The sequence below is a fragment of the Onychomys torridus genome, chromosome 4 (genome assembly GCF_903995425.1).
Source record: "Onychomys torridus chromosome 4, mOncTor1.1, whole genome shotgun sequence".
Taxonomy (NCBI): Eukaryota; Metazoa; Chordata; class Mammalia; order Rodentia; family Cricetidae; genus Onychomys; species Onychomys torridus.
The window spans coordinates 147,560,422-147,578,647 of NC_050446.1; the positions used below are offsets into that span (position 1 = coordinate 147,560,422).

The window sequence follows — 18,226 nt, forward strand, 5'->3', positions numbered from 1 at the left end:
TAGCCACGGGTGGCAGTTTGTGGCAAAAGAAGACACATGTGTCCACTGGGAACTTGAGAAAATAAAGGAGTGACTTGACAGATGAAAAAGGACTGAGGACTAGATAAAGTGAGAAAGTGGAGCTAGGATGTGGTTGATCGTCACTGTAGTCCCTCCTGCACAGCTCCAGGATGAGTGACGAAGACTGGGTTTCCTTGCTGAAAGATAAACTAGTGGATATACACACAGACACATACTTGCCTCTTATGTACGGAAATCTAGAGGAAAGTATATCCCTAGACTCTGAGAAGAAGCGAGAGTAGTCCACATAGAAATCAAAGTCTTCCTCTTACTTTTGGTTTCTCAGTTGGCTGAGTTCATCTGGGTTAGGAAAGCTCTGCTGCCTAAGAGCAACTTTTCTTCAAGAGTCCAGTCTTGGCCAGGGCCTCCTTGCAGATGACATCAGGATCAAGTCCGTGCTCGAGAGTTATTGCACTTGCAGTGAAACACTATTGTTAATAAAAGTTAGAGTCCATTTGTTACTTAACTTATGTATCATTTTTTGAACCAGCCAAGGTCAAAGGAACAACTAGAAGAGAGTTGGGAGTGTCCCTCCATAGTAGAGCACTTGCCTAACATGCTCAAGGCCCCAAGTTCCATCCCTAGAATCACAGAAAAAGAAAACAGAAGTGTGGCTAGAATATTAATTCAGATTGAATGTTGGTCATATTTAGAATAGAGAGATTTTCTTTTTCATGTTTGTTAAAATGGACATTTATTGAAAAGAATAATAGTTTATGGCAATTTAAAAACTTAGATCTAATCACTAAGAAGGAAACTCTGTAGACTGATTGGCAGTGGTGTGAACTCAAGCAACCTTTTGAAAGGCATATGCTGGGGATCAAAGCCAGGGCCTCGCATGTGCCACACGAGCACTGTACTGCTGGGGCAGACAGTCCTTAAATGTTGATAGTGATTTCCCTGTAGTAGGATTTCAAACCAGTTTCATGTTTGATGTTCTTCATTTCTTTTTTTGAATTTTAATTTTGTATAACATGTTTATTTGTAACCAGAAAGAAATATATTAAAATGAAAACAGTTTGTGTTTTCAACTCATATTCCTCCCTAATGAGTAGCACAGCTTCCTTTGACCCTCCCCTTTTTCTGTGCTCTGCATCAGGTGGACCTCTCAACCCACTGCGGGTTCATGGGCGGTCTTCAGCGCAATGGCAGCACAGGACAGACGGCCCCTTACTATGCTACCTCGACTGTGGAAGTCATCTTCCACGTTTCCACTCGGATGCCCTCGGATTCAGATGATTCACTCACCAAAAAGGTAAGGTGGCTCCTCGGGGACAGCACCTCGCTGCACTCGTGTGCAAGTGAGGCTCTCTGGGTCTGGATGTGACCAAGCCCTGACACCAACTGGGGCTGCTTTCCCCAGGCCTCAAAGTCAGTGTTGAATCTAAACTGCCAGCGTAGCACCATCTTAAGTCCTGTGGTTAAGGACCGGGAAGAAGAAGGGCCTGCCTTGTGGCTACTTTTGGATCTTCTTCCATGTTAGTTACCTGAGAGAAAATGTTTTTACCTCACAGATTGCTAAAGCCACAACACATAATGGCTGTTCTGACAAATAATACTGGTAAAGCTTTAGGAAAGCATCCTCCTCACACCCCAGGTTGCTAGGGCAAGCTGCCAGCTTTGGCAAAGTGACCTGCAGATGTGTTGCTGCACAGATGTCCCACCTCGGCTGCTTCCCCTGTGCTGTCCCTTACCTTCTACCCTATGGGTAGCTTCCTCTGAAGTTCAAAGGAAACCTTATGCTCCCAGAGGAACTCCACCAAGGAGACAGGACCTTGAACTCCCTCGCTTGCAGAATGTTTATTTGAGGGTCTGGACTCTGGTTTTGAATAAGGAACACATTAATGGGAGAAAAAGGTCATCTGGTAAGAAAACCACTCCTGTAAGTTTCTAGATGAGAGGAGCACCCTAGAACAGTGGTGACTTGTGCTGCCTCTGTGGGCTAGTAGGTGACAGAGCCTACATTCCCACTTCACATCCACTCCTCCAGCTGTGCAAATTTAAGGAACCAAGGGCAGGACCTCAAGTGCTGGCTAAGGCTGCACATTGGGAGTGTGGTGATATGGCTGGAGCTAGGGCCAGACAGCTCTGGGCTCAAGTATGTGTGCAACTGTTTTACTAGCTTGGACCTCAGTTTTCCATGTATTAAATAAAATTAAAGATGGAGGGTTGGGCATTTAGCTAGCAAGCGCAAGGCCCTGGGTTCGATTCTCAGCTCAAAGGGGGTGGGGGGCAGTCTGTGGCACAGTACTGGTGAGTCAAGTGAGACAGTGCCTGAAAAACTGCTTTGCGTGATACCTGGTAGGAACTCTCTGGCATTCGCCCTTGTCATTGTCCCCAGGTATAACTGACTCTTTCTCCCTGTCCCATTAGCCAGATGATGGCTGCTAGCTCATGGGCCCTCGTGTATCTGCTTCATTTTCGTTTGTCTCTGGTTCTGCCTTTTCACCACTGTAGACACAGACATCTGGACTGCATAGATGATGAACAACAGTGCATGTGGGACATCATCAGAACTCAGGTCACACACAATTCCCACGGTGATCAAGTGTCTCCGATGCACAAAGCACAGTTTGCATTCAGAAACTCAGCGGTCTCTCACCCGCATAGCCATGCGTACTGCTCTGGCCTCCTGGGCTGGGGGCCTCACAGCTAGTGGGCCTGCTAGCCATGTGCTGCTTCCCACAGGTGGGAAGGAGCTGCCTGTCCATCTTGGGTTCCCATGACTGCAGTGTTCATAGGAAGGAGGACCCTGCTATCTGGTAGCTCACTGATGTCACTTACCTGGGCTATACTCACAGGGTTTGTTTTTTTTTATTTAGGATACCTTGTAAAGTCTTTATACTCTGCATATTGTCACCAAATTCTATGATTTTTTTTGTGACTGATAATTACGTGTTAAAGATAAATTTGCGTATAAACTTTTGAAATATTTCTTAAGTATAAAGGCTTTTTAAATTTTGTTTTTATACTATTTTCTTGGCATAATGCTACTATAAATGTCCTGAAGCTTGGTCTGGATGGGAGATTCCCCACTGTAATAATCAAAAAGCAGCTGAAACCTTTTGCAGCTCTAAGATTTAGCATCATTAACAATAAACTCTCTTTACCAGGATGTCTCATAGTTAGGCAGAAAAATCAGTCACATAATGGCAGCCCCCGGTTCCTTGACTTCCTCTAACTAAATTGTCCCTAACAGCTTAAAAATGAGCTGCAAAATTCTAAAGTGATTCATGCTCTGTTCTGCCCTTGTTGTGGGGGGACTTTTTCAATTCTGCAATCCTATTGCAACCCCATACTGAACTCTTGATCCTTCACTGCAGAAATTTGTTAGCTCTAGCTAGATTAGATTTTTCACAGCTAATCTAACTGCTGTAGGGGTTTGCAGAGTGGGGACAGAGCTGTGCTATTGGATTTGTCCAATTCATTTGACTCCAGGACTATAATTGCACTTATGTCTTACAAGGCTTTTATAGCCTCAGGCTGGCCAGCCACATGAAAAACAAATTGGCAGTGATACAGTGCTAGTGAAAGGGGATGAAAGGCCCACATTATCAGTCTCTAAGCAGCTCTGTTCTGGCAGGAAGTTTCTTGGTTAATTTACAAATAAAACTTAGATTTTAGGATGGGCACACTGTCAGCTGAACAATGGGGATGTCAGGCCTGACTGTTACTTAGTGAAAGTAGCAGCCGGGCCCACTGAGGAGCCCAGATTCTTCAATCAAACAGACGACTCCTTCTGGAGCCAGCTGGCGATGTAATGCAATTAGTCGGGAAAGGAGGTCAGCCTATTAGGTGTGGACCATGACCGGTGTCACCAGTGGCGTGCAGGCGTGCAGCCTGGCAGCAGCAGGCAGAACAGCTCAGGCAGAGGAGCTTTAGAACTCTGTCAGGACCAAGGATGGCAGGATGTGGGATTGATTTCTTGAGGCTCAGGAGCCTGTTTGTTCTGGCATAGTAAGCCTTGAGGCCTTCTGGAATCGATTGCGTAGTGGAAGCAGAAGGCCACATGACTACAGCTCCCATTCTAGCTCCTGTCTCCTCTTGAAGACACCGCCTACTGTCAAGTTGACTTGTCCCTGTGCAAACTTGTGGGTGGATTTCTAACTTAAGGGCCTCTAATCAGAGTTCTGTGAAGGTCACCAAGTGACACTGAGATGGAAATCCCCTTTGGATTGAGTGCCACCTTAAGGTTCTAGAATACTCCGTTATGTTCCGATATGGAGAGCTATGTTTTGCTCTTATGTGCGTAGTTTGTCCAGAGCAGATTTATTTGTTTTACATACTTGGGTTCTTATCCTAGGCACGAGAGGGTGTGACTTTTGTACTTTGTTCCAGATGTGTCTGTCAATTGGTCCCGTGGCTTTAGCTCTTGGTTTTATGATTTAGTTAATTAAACTGTAACATGTCCAGAAGTCGGAGGTGCATGACACTGAAAGCAGCTCTGACATGGTGAATATTACAAAAATAGCTCTTCCTTAATTACAGAATTGCCACACTGGGAGGAAGGGTCAATTAGTGTGGCACTGCTCTCCTATGCTAGTTTTCTCAGAATACTGCTGCAAATAAAATTAAGAGGGCTTTACTTGGGTTATATAATTGAATAACACAGTTTAGAAAGGGGCAGAGTAACTGCAAAACTTCAGTATTCCCTGTATCACTAAGAGCGAGTGCTGTACTCTGCCCTTGTGGATGAAAAGCAGAGACTGTAGGTACTAGGTATGGCATTGGGTGGGAGCAGCAAGGTTGATATTTGGTAAGTGGGTTGTCTCCATTTATTTGCTTCTGCCAACATGGTAACAAGAGTACAGGGCCAGCTCTCTTTGTAGGGTAAGGGCTGTAAGCTGAACTCCAGAGTAACCCATTTCTTACTGCTAGCTCCTATTGCTCCAAATCCCCCCCCCCCCCGCAAGTTTCAAGTAGATCTAGTCCACATTTACCATAGAAACCTGTCCATCTTGTCTTGCTGGCAACCCTAGCTCTCCTGCTGTCACTACAAAAGGACTAAGTGGCAAAACAGTGTCACAAGGTCTTTGGAAGCTCTTTGTTGGAAATGGGAACCACGGATAGGCAGAAGTCTCAGATAGGAATGGCTGGGATGTAACTCAGAGAGTTGAAGTGTAGAGCACGGTGTACATAAGACTCTAGCTTCAATCCCCAGTACTGCAAAGAGAACAAAAAGAAAGAAAAAGTGGACTAGAGGAAGACCTTCAGCTATGAGAATTTGGTGCCTTAAAAAGAAAAGAAAGAACAACAAAACCTTTGTGTTAGAGCTGGGTTGGCTGTGCTATGGTTTTTTCTTTTCTGCCTGCTACCTGTGTACCTGTAATACTTACGTTGGGGTAATGATGGAGTGAAGAGAACAAGAAAAAAGATGCATTCTGTTGTGTTTGCATTTACAAAGTTGTTGACACCACTAAGTTGTTCTGGATTGTTGTGACTTGTGCTGGGCCTCTGAAGTTGCGCATTTCTGGAGCCACTGTTCAGACGCAGGTGAATCCCATCCCGTACTCCATATAGGCACAAAGGTGCAGGTGCGGGTCTCTTTGTCAATAATTACAATTTGTAAAAAAAGTCACTTCCAGAAGTACACAAGTGAAAAATAAGCAGGCATTGCAACAAGCAGCTGCCTTTGTGACTGAATGACTAGAAGAGAGGCCATTCTGGGGTTACCTTGGGTTTTTCCCTTTATCATCAAATGGTCTCTAAAGAAAACAGTATCTATGCTAATGTGTTTCAAATATGCACTATTGCAGAATTCACTTGTTTTCTAATTATTAAGATAAAAACTAGAATATAAGCTCTTCCATAACATCTCAGTTTTATTAAGGTGCTTTTAAGTAATGTTCATCTGTTACATGAGCTCTTGTTCCTGATGCTGGATGGTGTTCCCTGATCTGAGGCGGAAACCTCACTCTCCCAAGGCTTCTAAGCCCCTGGCTCTGCCAGTCTCTACAGCTTCAGAACTTCAGTTTGGGCTGATGTTTCCATCACTGTGGTCTGTTTTCCTTTTAGTTATGCTTCGAGGCTTTCTCAAATGATTTCTTTGCAGCTTTCTCCAGATGAGGTTGGTGGGATCACCGAACAAGCAGTTGATCAGTGATGTTCTTGCAACTCGCAAGGGTTTGCTCTGGAAGAGCTTGTAAGGGTCCCTGGAGACCTTCCTAAGGCCTTCTCAGAGACACCAAGAGTCTGTGGGGTTTTGGAGTTTATAGTCTTTTTATTTATAAAATGTCAAAATAAATGTGCTAAACTACCTGAGCTGTAACAGTAAAATAGCTTTCTGTGTAAGCTGAGATCAGGAATGGACAGCTTGCAGCCTCAGATAGCTGTGAGTGCAGTCTGACACAAAAATGTACTTACAACAGTATGAGATGTGTATGTGTGTGCGACTTTATTATACCTCGATTGTATGGGTCTCAGTGTGGACACACTGTGTCATATATGTGTGTGCGTGAATGTGTGTGTGTGTGTGTGTGTGTGTGTGTGTGTGTGTGTGTGTGTGTGTGTGTGTGTGTGTGTGTGTGTGTGTGTTCTCATAGCCTGTGGGCCACAGGTTGGATGTCTCTGGCTTAAATAATTGTAAATGGAGGCTACTGTCTCTGGCCCTTTTTTCCATGCTGTTCTCTGCACTTGGGAGACAGAGCATTCCTGAGCAGGCACTTCTTGTAAGATAAAGTACAGATGGAGTTACACAAAGTCAGTGGGAAGGGTAAATGGCTTTTTATGTGAACACTTTGGAAATCTTTAAATGTTAGGTACTACTATTCCCAGCAAATTCCAGTTTTAATTTAAATTAAATATATTTATCTCAAGACCAGTTTCTCACACATTTGTCAACAGTTGTGTTGGAGTAGCTTGTGTTTTCTTACATTATTATTTCTTAATAACCCACTGGGTTAAGAGGCTTAAAGTTTTAAAGTAATAAGGACTAAAAAAGTGAATGCCATTTAGTTGTTGAGAAACATTCTCAGCACTCTAGCAAAGAACTTATGTAGAAACAGAATTCTCTGTAAAAAGAGACCTTAAAGAGGTCCGCTCCATCCCACTGGAATGTGCCCCTGTGCTTCTGTGTGTTATCTTAGAACCAGATGTGCATCCTAGCAGATGGTCTGGAGTTTCATGAAATTATACGCTTTCCAATCCTCACATAAGGCATCAGTGTTGTAGCCTGATTTGGGACTAAAATACTTTTGGCCTTCGAGTTTTCTAATTCAATTTATAAGCCACAGCCCCTCATAAACTGTTGTTATCACCTCAGTTAATGAAGAGCCAATTTGCTTTTGCAGCTCCGTCACCTGGGGAATGATGAGGTCCACATCGTCTGGTCTGAACACTCCAGGGACTACCGCAGGGGTATTATTCCAACAGCCTTTGGAGACGTTTCGATCATTATTTACCCAATGAAGAATCATATGTTCTTTATCACGATAACAAAGAAACCTGAGGTATGTATGCTTCCTCCATTGTTGCCCTGACTCCTACATTTTCCATTGAATTCTCTGTCCTCAAACAACTAATGAATGTCCTACAAATATCAGAATTGTGTGTGCTAGATAAAAATTTAAGTGAACTGTGATTTTCAAAAGAACTCTAATCATGAGCACAAAATTCCATGTTGTATTATTTGAAAATTATGTTAGAGAAATGTTTTAAATAATTGTAATGCTTTGAAATGTTATAATTTTAAGAATATCATAATTTTAACTGGGGCACATTATTAATAATAAGAGTTGATGGAGTTCCATTATCTCATGGTTATTTGGGGAATAACCATGGGTCTAGAATCCAGCACTGCATGATGCATGGGTATTGGTCACTGAGCCCTGACTGGTGATAATTGAGGTCAGTCCTGAAGGGTTTCTGACATTTCCAGGAAGACACTGGGGCCCTGAAGCACAGCCCACAGGATGAGTATTAGCAATCAAAGCACCTTGCTACAGAATCAGTTCAGCCGTGTCAATTGGTATTGATCACAGGGCTGGCTGGAACAATCCAATGGGCTATGTCTGGTGTACTAATCGGCTGCAGTTTCGATCCTTGTCATGCCTTTGCTGGTATTTTAACACTACTTTGTGTCGTGACTTCTTTGACTTTTAATTCATTAAGAAGAGTATTCTTAGGTTTGAAATAAAACATATTAAGCATATAAGCCACTCTTTAAGGAAAAAAATGAATTGTTTTCAGCTTGATATTAAATATATTTATTCACATCTCAAAATCATTTTCCTGAAGAAGCTCATCATTATTCTAAAGATTTTTTTTAAACTTAAAAAAAAGTCATGAGATTCATTGTTTTAATTCAGATTTATAACCTAAAGTTTACATTGCAAGCATTATATGTGTAATAAGTGAAAAAGTGCTCCAGATAGTGCCTAGGACCAGGGTAAAGGCTGCTTCTGTATTATTATGGTTGTTATCAGGATTTTTTTAATATAGTTATTGTCACAGAAATAAGATCAGCAGTGTTCTAAGTTTAACATATTTGTTAATTCTCCAATGTAGGGCTTTATGGATCTAGGAAAGCCTCATAGAAAAGGGCATTCTCTGTCTGTTTATGTAGAATGTCCGAATTTGTATTAGTTATTTGTGTTTCTCTGATTCAGACCCCTGTATATGTCAGGTTTTCAATTTGGTGCTGTAAGAAAATGGCTCAGAGCTGACATTTGCATTTGTCCATGAAGAGAATTACTTATAGGAATTCAAATGGCAATTTTAATGTTAGAGAAGCAATGGATTTAGTCCCTTTTAGCTTTCAAAAATTTCTCTTTTACATGTAGTGTAGAACTAGTTTTATTAGTTCATTTTCAGGATGGTCCTCTAAAATGTCATAATGTCCCCTTTAATTTTAAAGTGAACGAAGAACTTGAAAAGCATTTCATTTCACTCTGCTGTGTCAAAAACGACATTTCCCAAAGTAGCATAAAATGCATAAAAAGTCATTAATATACTTTTTAAATTTTCCTACAAAATATGTGTAAGATAAACTTGGTCATCAGTTCTGACAAGATGAATTGAGAAAATTGGCTTCTTAATATTTTAACTCAAAAAGCCTAAAGAGAAGAAGAGACTAATAAAGCAACTGAAAACTTAGTGTTATCCCTACATTTAAAGTACAAACCATTACAATGTAATAAAATTAATCCAGACATTTCCAGGGCAAGTGTAGCTGACCTTTTGTTCACCAACCACTGACCCCAGGGTGAATGCAAGAGGCTTTCGGAGGGAAAGTCTGTTTGTTTGGCTTTGGTCCCTGGTATTTAAATTGCATTCCCTAATCAAATGAAAAGGCTGTCCTCTCTATCAGGTTACAGAATCCATGGCAACATTTGGCCTTTTATATCCATAATGTTAGCCTTTTTGTTTGCATCTAAGTAGAGACACCTGGAGCAATGCTAACATTAACCGATTTAGCATTAATAGCTTCATTATATAAGAATTTCTGATCAGATAGCTGTTACTTTTGTTATATTGCTTCAGCTTGTATTGTTGTCATTTTTTATCTCCTTGCTTGGCAACCAGGCAATGATTTGCAAATTTTTTTGTCTTGATTAATTAAGCAATATAATTATCAGTAACCGTGATGCAGTCTTTGCTCAACAAAGCTTCTGAGAGAAAACAATGGTAAGTCTGTTAGTATGAATGCATTCCACGCGTCCCAGATGCATGAGGATATTATGGACAATGAGGGGAAAGGCCGCCTGTGAGCGAGGACAAAGAGTGCCACGCAGACTCGACACACTGCACATACCGCCAGGGACATGCTGCGGGCTCCCTGGGACACAGACGCCTCGTTAGATTACAGCTAGTCAGCAGAGATTAATTCTCAGCCATTGGGCGCAATAATTTACCCATTCCTGAGTCTTTTAACTAGTGCTCCTGACTATGGAACTGAAGGCTTTGTACTCAAAAGGTTTACTTAACCTTGGCTACTTTTAGGCATCTCCACCAAAATCATTATTTTTGCTTAGAGATTGTACTGACACAGCTGCTTGAGTTGAAGAATATTCTTGTAGGAAGACAGAATGTGCACATGTTTCAGAAATTGTAGATGAAGTCAGTGGCAATCTTTCAGCACCTGTATATTTCATATGAATACAGTGTGACTTTGGCCTAAATACATTTATTTTATTCATTTCTGGGCAGCCACACTTCTCTAAGAATAATTTTAATCCTTTTTAGGAGGGGGAAAAAACTCATCAGTACACAAAAGTCCTGCTCATTGGATAGAGTCATGCATATTCAAATTGTACTTTCATTCACTTGGCCTCATTAATAGCCTATGTAATAATGTGGGGCTATTTGTAATACAAGCTCACAGGCAGCATTACTTCCAAGTCCTTTGAAATTTAACATATTTCGCTTTTTCATTCCATACACCCCCTTTAAATATACAAATTATGTGCCTGGCAGAATCCGCCCCTCTTAATAATGCCCCGCATTTGTAAAATGGTACATTGAAGAAGCATGGATGTGCTCCTGTGCGTGCACAAAATCCTCATGGCTGAGAGGATCTGCTCACTGTATGAACATTGCATTGAACCTCTGACTTTCTCTTTAAAAAAAAAAAAAAGGTGCTTTGCAGCATTATTTCATTGTTAAGTTGATTTCCAAATAAGTCCATCCCCATCTCTGTAAATATTGATACAATAAAATTTTGATCATAGAAAAGAAATATGTAATTATCACATTTTCGACTACTTTCATCAGTCAGCCATTCAGGAAAGACTTGAACAAGACAATGAGTGACTTAAAGGGTCACTTGCTTTACCTTTGCCGAAGTTCCCTGCCTGCCTGTGGGGCACTGTTGAAGTGCTATCTGGCTCTCTGGTAGCTTCAGGGATGTGTGCGGTGGAGATACATGTATGCATGCAGATGTATAGGAATGTATCCGTCTTCCAGATGATGCTTAGCTCAGGACCTTTGTCTGGAGCAAGCACCTACGACATGCCAGCAGAAGACTTATGTGCCGGAAGTCACAAGAGCATTTTAGCAAATAAGGCTAAGAGGAGTCCAGCTTGGGCATCTTTCTTTTTGCAAGGAAATGTTTTAAGCCTGCTGGAGTTGCCCCATTATATGGGGAGTATGTTTGCCTTTGCTTCATGGTTTTGTAAATTTCTCTTGATTTCATATTATAATTTCTTAAATATTTATCTTCATCCTTCGGAGATTTAGTCATTTACTTTAAAATGTTCTGGAGAATTCTCAAGGAAGTAAAATAACTTTGGAAAATACTAAGAATTATTTACTTAGAAAAGATCATTGAAACTACCAAGAGCCGGTTTTATTACACTAACTTAGTAACTGGCTTGCTGCGGTGTGTTCATTTAGGTCATGTGTTATTAACATGGATTTTAGTAAAGGAGTGTCGATAAGAACCGCATGAAAGGCAGCTTGCTTGTGGACGTTGTTTGAAAATCACCTTGTTTGCTCATACACTGACATTGCTAGTTAGAGGGATTCCCTATGCGATATGGATTTATATTAGCCCTTTTGTCCCATTTTTGGAAGATTGAGTCACCCACAAGCAGGTGCCAAAGAATAGAAAACATTTATTTTACAAAAGAGCCTTGATCCAAACAAGAAAACTCACAGCAGCACTATTCTCAACTGACCTCCTACCTCACAGGAATTTGCCTTCCGAGATCTCCTTTCCAACTGAGTTTCCTTAAAAGTTGCCACCATTCTCCTGTTTCTTACTTAGTCCTTGACATATTTGTCCTTCCCCTTTTGCTGAATGTACACCAGACAGCAAACTGCAGCCCAGGCTTTGTGCCAGGAAGCAGATCTCTACTCCTCAGCTGCCACAGTGGGAAAGGTCACTTTGACCCAGGAGACAGGACATCTCCAGGCCCCTCCTCATGCAGCTTCCTAAGGTCCTGCATGTGGGTGCACACCTGCTGACAGGGGAACGGGGTATTGGGAATGTGCTGGCCTCCACTGTGGAAAGAAAGAGCCCACTACCTGCGAAGTATATTTGCTAGACTAAACTTGAAATTTAGTACTTTGTTTGTCTTCTATGTTGTCCTTCTTTCGTACAGGTACATGAGGAAGAACACTTACCTTTCTTTTTTGAGTCAGGGTCTCAGAGAAATCTACCTGCCTCTGCCTCCCAAGTGCTGGGATGAAAGGCGTGTGCCACCACACCCGGCCAAGAACACTTACTTATTAAAAAATATAAATAAACTTGCCAACCGAATTGCTAAACATAGTAGGAAATTGTTCTTGTAATTCTTTTTCTGACTTTGCTTGGGGTTTATTGTTGTTTCTTTGTTTTTTGGTGTTTGTCCTTGATGCATGGGTCTAGCAGTGTGGAAAGAGCCAATAAATGTGTGAATCAGTTGTCGAAAGAGTTTTCTAGTAGGAGTGGGTGTCACGGAGCAAAGGAAACAGAAGGAAAGGATAGGTGGTGTGCAGGCTGCTTTAGTTCTACCAAAGTACACCAAGGCCTAAGCCAGAAAACCAACAGGAAGTCTCGATGAAGCCGTGGGGAAACAAACAACTGCAGAGACGCACACAGTCACACTGCATGGGACTTCTCCTAAGAAGCCATGTCAACAAGAAGAGATGGGAGCTGTACACAGGAGACCCATGCACTCGGGGTGATGGAAGAAAAGACTGCCCAGAATTCTGTGTCTGTGGAAATGATCCTTCAAAAGTTGAGACATCCTCAACCAGACAAGTTTTCAGGGAATTTATGCCCCATAGGATATCCTGCACTAAATGGTAAATTCTTCACACAGAAGGAAAAAAGAAAAGACTGTTTTTGTCAGGAGAGTGCTTGTCACATGAACATGAGGACCCAAGTTGAGGGAGACAGAGGCAGAGGATCTCCAGAGCTCCCTGGGTAGTCAAGTTGGTGAGCTCCAGGTTCCAAGAGAATGTGATAAGTAACTGATATTGACCTCTGGCCTTCATACATGTCCATGCACACATACTCAAACAACCCCACACACACATACACACAAAGAAGATACATACATCTACATAAAAAAGGATAGTTTTAGGGAAGAAATACATGAAGGTAAAATGAAATGCTTCACTGGGGGATGGGGGAGGGGTGGCGCACGCCTTTAATCCCAGCACTCAGGAGGCAGAGGCAGGTGGATCTCTGTGAGTTTGAGGCCAGCCTGGAATACAGAGAGAGTTCCAGGACAGCCAGTACTACAGTGTCTTTTTTATAATCAGTGTCCTAAATATATGAGCTAAAAGAGAAGACAGAGGCTGGAGGTGTAGCTTGGTCATAAAGTACAAACTTAATGGCATGAATGAACAAGCCTCAAATTCAATATTAACACTAGGAAAAAAAACACAGGCACTGTCAAGGGGGAAAGAGAGAGAGAGAGAGAGAGAGAGAGAGAGAGAGAGAGAGAGAGGAGAAGGAGGAGGAGGAGGAGGAGGAGGAGGAGGAGGAGGAGGAGGCCCAACAATAAGTCACCAAGTAAAGACCTTTAAATAAATGCTAATGAAGGATATGCCATGCTAGCACTAATAAGAAGAAAGATGGGCTAACAATGTCAGTCAACTTCAGGCAATGAAAGTGATCAGAGATAAAGGACTATTGCACAGTGATTCGTGTGGACAGAGGCTCCCTGGGTTGTGATAATTGAGCTGGGACCCAGTGGAGCAGGTGTTCCAGCCCTCATCAAGTGTGAAGCAGGGAGGACAGACAGAGAGGACAAAGTCCTGAGGTAAGCCTGAGCTTCAGGAGTGAAGAAAGAAAAACATCCTATGTGGCCAGCATCAGAGAAGCAAAAAAGAGGGGCCCGGCAGGCTGTGCAAAGGCTCTTGAGTCACAGTAGAGTCTGGACCACTATTTTGACTTAGATGACCTTGAGAAAAGGAGCAAGCCACTCCATTCTTTATCATTTCTCTGTAAAAATGGGGATATAGAAGAGTTGGAAGAACTACATGCTCTGTGTTAAAGCACTAAGCTCAGAACTTCATTTTATTCATCAACTCAGATGTTCCTAAGCTTTTAAAACCCCTTGTCTGTGCTTAATACAATCTCTTAGCTAAATAAAACATAGATTAATTATGTAGATTAATTATGTATGTAGGGCAAATGAAGTGATCAGCCTACTTATAAGACATTCATTGAGGTGCCATGTTGTTTCCCAACAGGACTTGCTCATTACTTGGAAATTATTTACTGTGTCTACCCCAGGCACTGCAAAATAGTTTAAATCTGTGTTCTCTCATCTTTCAGGAAATTAGCACAAATTCAACTAGCCATATCCTGAGCAGCGCAATCCTTAGAGAGTTTCCCTTAAACAGAGCTGTATTCTCTTGAAGACATCTGTGTCCCCTTGCCACATCCTACACTGAACCACAGAGCATATGAAAAGTGCTGCACATATAACATGTTGTACTTTCCACAATTTTTATTATTTTTTCCCAAACAGAAGAATTGTCTTCTAATACTAGCTTTTTAATTGACTTATCTGTCTTCCACTAGAGTATCTCAGGTATAGACATGGAAGTGCAAATACTCCCTTTCAGTTCATAATTCCTGTGGGATTGTGGACTTCCCCAAGGGGAAAGCTTCGACGAGATATCGAGTTGTAGCTCTCAGAGGTAGAGAGGTACTTACAGGTGGTGTGTTCTGGTCGTACAGGAAGCCCTGGACAGTGTCCTACTGTTGCTCTTCCCTAGAGCAGGACCAGCCTTTGTTCTGCATGGTCTCTGCTTACCTAGAAGCTACTTCTCCCTTTTGGCCTCTCATATTGATACTTCTTTATTCCACAAATGGTATATGATCCTTTCATGACTGTTCATTAGTACTTTTAGGTTTGCTTAGAAGATTGGTGGGAAATGTCGGAAAACACATTATCTGTAGTCTAATCAACCCTCTGAATGTTCTGTTTAAGTCTAGATGAAGCATTCTCCTTTAGAGCAGCTGGGACCTCTTTTGCGGGGAGTAGGGAGTTATCCTTGACCAAGCATTTATGGGGAAAGCTGTTTTGGTCTGTCAAGCCGCTGACAGCTCTCCATGTGCCCCTTTCCCCACACATGCAGACACTCTTAATAGCCTCACTACTTAGCCTCTGAATCTAAAGTTATTTCCAAATTCACAGTTGCAGTGACGCTTACTACTTCATAATAGTTGTGCTCGTTATGGTAGTTGTTCTTAACCTCTCAGGTCCTTTCTTTATACCCATCATTCTGTGCTGTAAGCAGGTATGCTCCTAGTATAAAAGCTTGTAGTCTCCCTCTACCTGACTTTGCCATTTTAGTCTCTGGCCACCTAACTTTCAAGGACCACCTAAAAATTACGTCTGCAGCCTCTGTATGTAGATGTGTAATAATGAAGGTTTTCTCATTTTTTGTGTGCTTCAGAGTATCCATTCTGTATCCACATGAAAGACAAATATGTTCAGCAGAAACATTCAAAACCTTTGCATTCCATTACTGTCTTCTTGCATGATAAAGTCAGTGCCAAAGAGCCAGACACAAAAATCATGGCCATGTCTTTGTTAGGAGTGCAATGCCTGAAGCATTGGGATGTATAACTGGCCAACTAGGAAAGAAGGAAGTTTTCATCATGGACTAGATCTCAGTAAGCCCATACTGGCAATAGTCTGGTTCTAAAAGCTCAAAGTTGTCTGTGAAGCATTTGCCCTGCTCTGGTTGGAAGCATCAAAATGTTCCAACTGAGTCCTCGGGGATTAGTTCTTATAGATCCAATGGGGATTTTTCCCAAATATTGTCCTCGCCCTAGCTAGCTGGATACACCCTTAGGCCAATGTGCTTCACAGTGTTAACAGGTGCCATGAACTTTGGAATCACTACTTCTCAGCAAAAAGCTGCCTTTGTGTTCACGGGTGGCCAATAAGAGAACTTGGATGTGAAAATGTCCTGCTCTGCACCTAGTCTGATAGGTATAAATTAGTTTGGGCTGTACTTTCTAGATGCATGCTTTTTTCCTCAGCCAGAGCTGTGAATCATTTAGTCATGGAAGACATGGCAGGCACACCATAGCTATCTTCATCTTGCAGCTAGATGGTAAGGAAAGCCAGTTTATTAACATTCATGGAAAATCTTAATACCTAGGCTTTGGTCACCATACTAGGATAAGACACCCAGGAGTTGTTCAGAAGGTTTAGATGGATGAACCATTTGAATCCAGGTCTGATCAGGACTCCAGATGTTACCTTTCATTAACTTCACCGTTGAGTATGAGACCAGGAGGGGGCGCCTCAGGAGCTTTCTGTTTCCTGTCCCCACTGTGCAACAGCAGCACTGTTTCCCTTGGGTAGGGCCACTCACCCGTAACCCTCTTTACTGTTTGTCTCAGTGTACAGGGATCCCAGAGCCCAAAGTAGCCAGTAGCCATTGGAGAGAGCGCCATGTCTTCTAGTAGGAGTGTTACTGCATTGAGTTGTCCAAAGAAATCAGACAACCATCAGAGGAATGGGAGAACTAGAGTAAAGTGGAAGGCCCTGCCCCGCTGTCTCCTTAGACCTAGACTTCAGTTTCTAATTACAAAAGAATTACCACCCTCTTGGGAGTCACTGGTTCCTGGGATCTGCCACATCTCACAAGTCAGCATCACTACCTCACGGGGTTATGTGTCCCAAGTAGCTCCATAAATGAGTTTTCAGTGATCATCATACAGTAAAAGAGAGTGTGACTCCTCCTTTGGTTCCATGGGTCCTGTATGAACTGTCCTAGTATCTTGTCTTATGCTACAGTTTAGAGCATGCTTTCCTACAACTGAAGCAAGCCCCTACCCCATTCTTCCTAAGGAATGTCTTTACTTCCCTTAACCTCTGTCATCTCTGTACCATGCACTGCATTGAGTCCTTGAGTGAATCTGTAAGAGGAAGTGATAGTGTTGGTGAGTCTTCTTGTCAGATAGAGCAGATATATGCAAGAGAGCGTGATCATCTCATTTACTTAGACTAGTTCTAGGAAGGTTTTGTGATTTTTCTTTTCTCTGTATGACCTATAAGATCTCTGAAGTCCATATTTTATGATGTTATAATAATCATGATAATATATGCAATCATTTTATTTTCTGAACAGTTGTTGCTGAGGATAGAAAAGTAGTTTTGTGAGTCCATTCTTTATCTGTTGATATCTGTCTAGTTTTGACCATTTCCCATAGGCCTTTTATTATAATTATACTACATAATCATGTAATAATCTAACAACTAAAATAATAACAGTTTTGATTATTTCCTTCCAACTCATCATATCCACACATACTCCTTTCTTTCTCTCCTATCCTGGCAAAACTCTCTAATGAAAAGTTCTTCTGTCATTCACTCTCACATAACAGCCTTTCAGTGGTTCACTATTGCCATAGTTTAGTAGATGGGTAGTGCACATTGTTTTTGGTTTTTTGTTTTTGTCCTGCAAAGTAGCAAGGAAACTTTATTCAAAGCACAGCTATAAAATAGGACAGAATACACGAGCAGCAGGCCAAAAGAATGGCGATACTCAAATGCTTAACAAGTTGCTTTGTATTCGATAGCTAAGAAATTTTATAAATAGAATTTGAATTTAATGAAACTTATTTTAAAACCATCTTCTGAAATGATCATCCTACTTTTCTCATTTAATACATTAATGTGTTTAAGTATACACATTAATTTTTAATGGAAACTCACACATACCTTCTTGTGATATATCTAGCTTGGTCATGATGTTCTATTATTCTGGCACACTGTTTGTTTCCCTGGTAGTCTGTTGAAAGATTTGGAAACATATTCATGAGTGATGGGAATCTGTATCCCAATAAGATGGAGGTGAGAGGAAAACTTGTAGAAATCTAGGGTATGTTTTGGATGTCGACTCTGGTCATCAGACTTGGCAGCAGGGGCCTTTCCCCAGTGAACCATCTCAGCATCCCCTTTGTAAGATTAGTGTTAATTTTCTGTCTATAACCCAGCTCATTGTGTGTGTGTGTGTGTGTGTGTGTGTGTGTGTGTGTGTGTGTGTGTGTGATGAAATGGACGTCAGGGTTCAGTTATTCCACACGGCTACCCAGTTGTTACAGAGTCTTTATTGAAATAAATTTCCTTTTCCCAATAAAATTAATGTAGTGCCTTATTGTCAAATAGTTGCTGTAAATATGTGGCCCTATTCTCTGGCAATATATTTTGTTTTGTCAATTTATCTATCCTGATACCACTGTTCTGATATCTTAATTACTATAATT

General features: G+C 41.6%; 1 protein-coding gene across 3 annotated transcripts in view; it reads left to right on the forward strand.

Annotated features, from left to right (window-relative positions):
- Positions 1 to 18,226, forward strand: part of Ralgapa2 (Ral GTPase activating protein catalytic subunit alpha 2) — a 277,458-nt gene that overhangs the window by 186,275 nt on the left and 72,957 nt on the right. For all 3 annotated transcript variants that reach the window (XM_036184593.1, XM_036184594.1, XM_036184595.1), the window contains 2 exons: positions 1,160 to 1,315; positions 7,350 to 7,508. In XM_036184593.1, the coding sequence (XP_036040486.1) occupies positions 1,160 to 1,315; positions 7,350 to 7,508 (315 nt within the window). The remainder of the gene's footprint in view (positions 1 to 1,159; positions 1,316 to 7,349; positions 7,509 to 18,226) is intronic.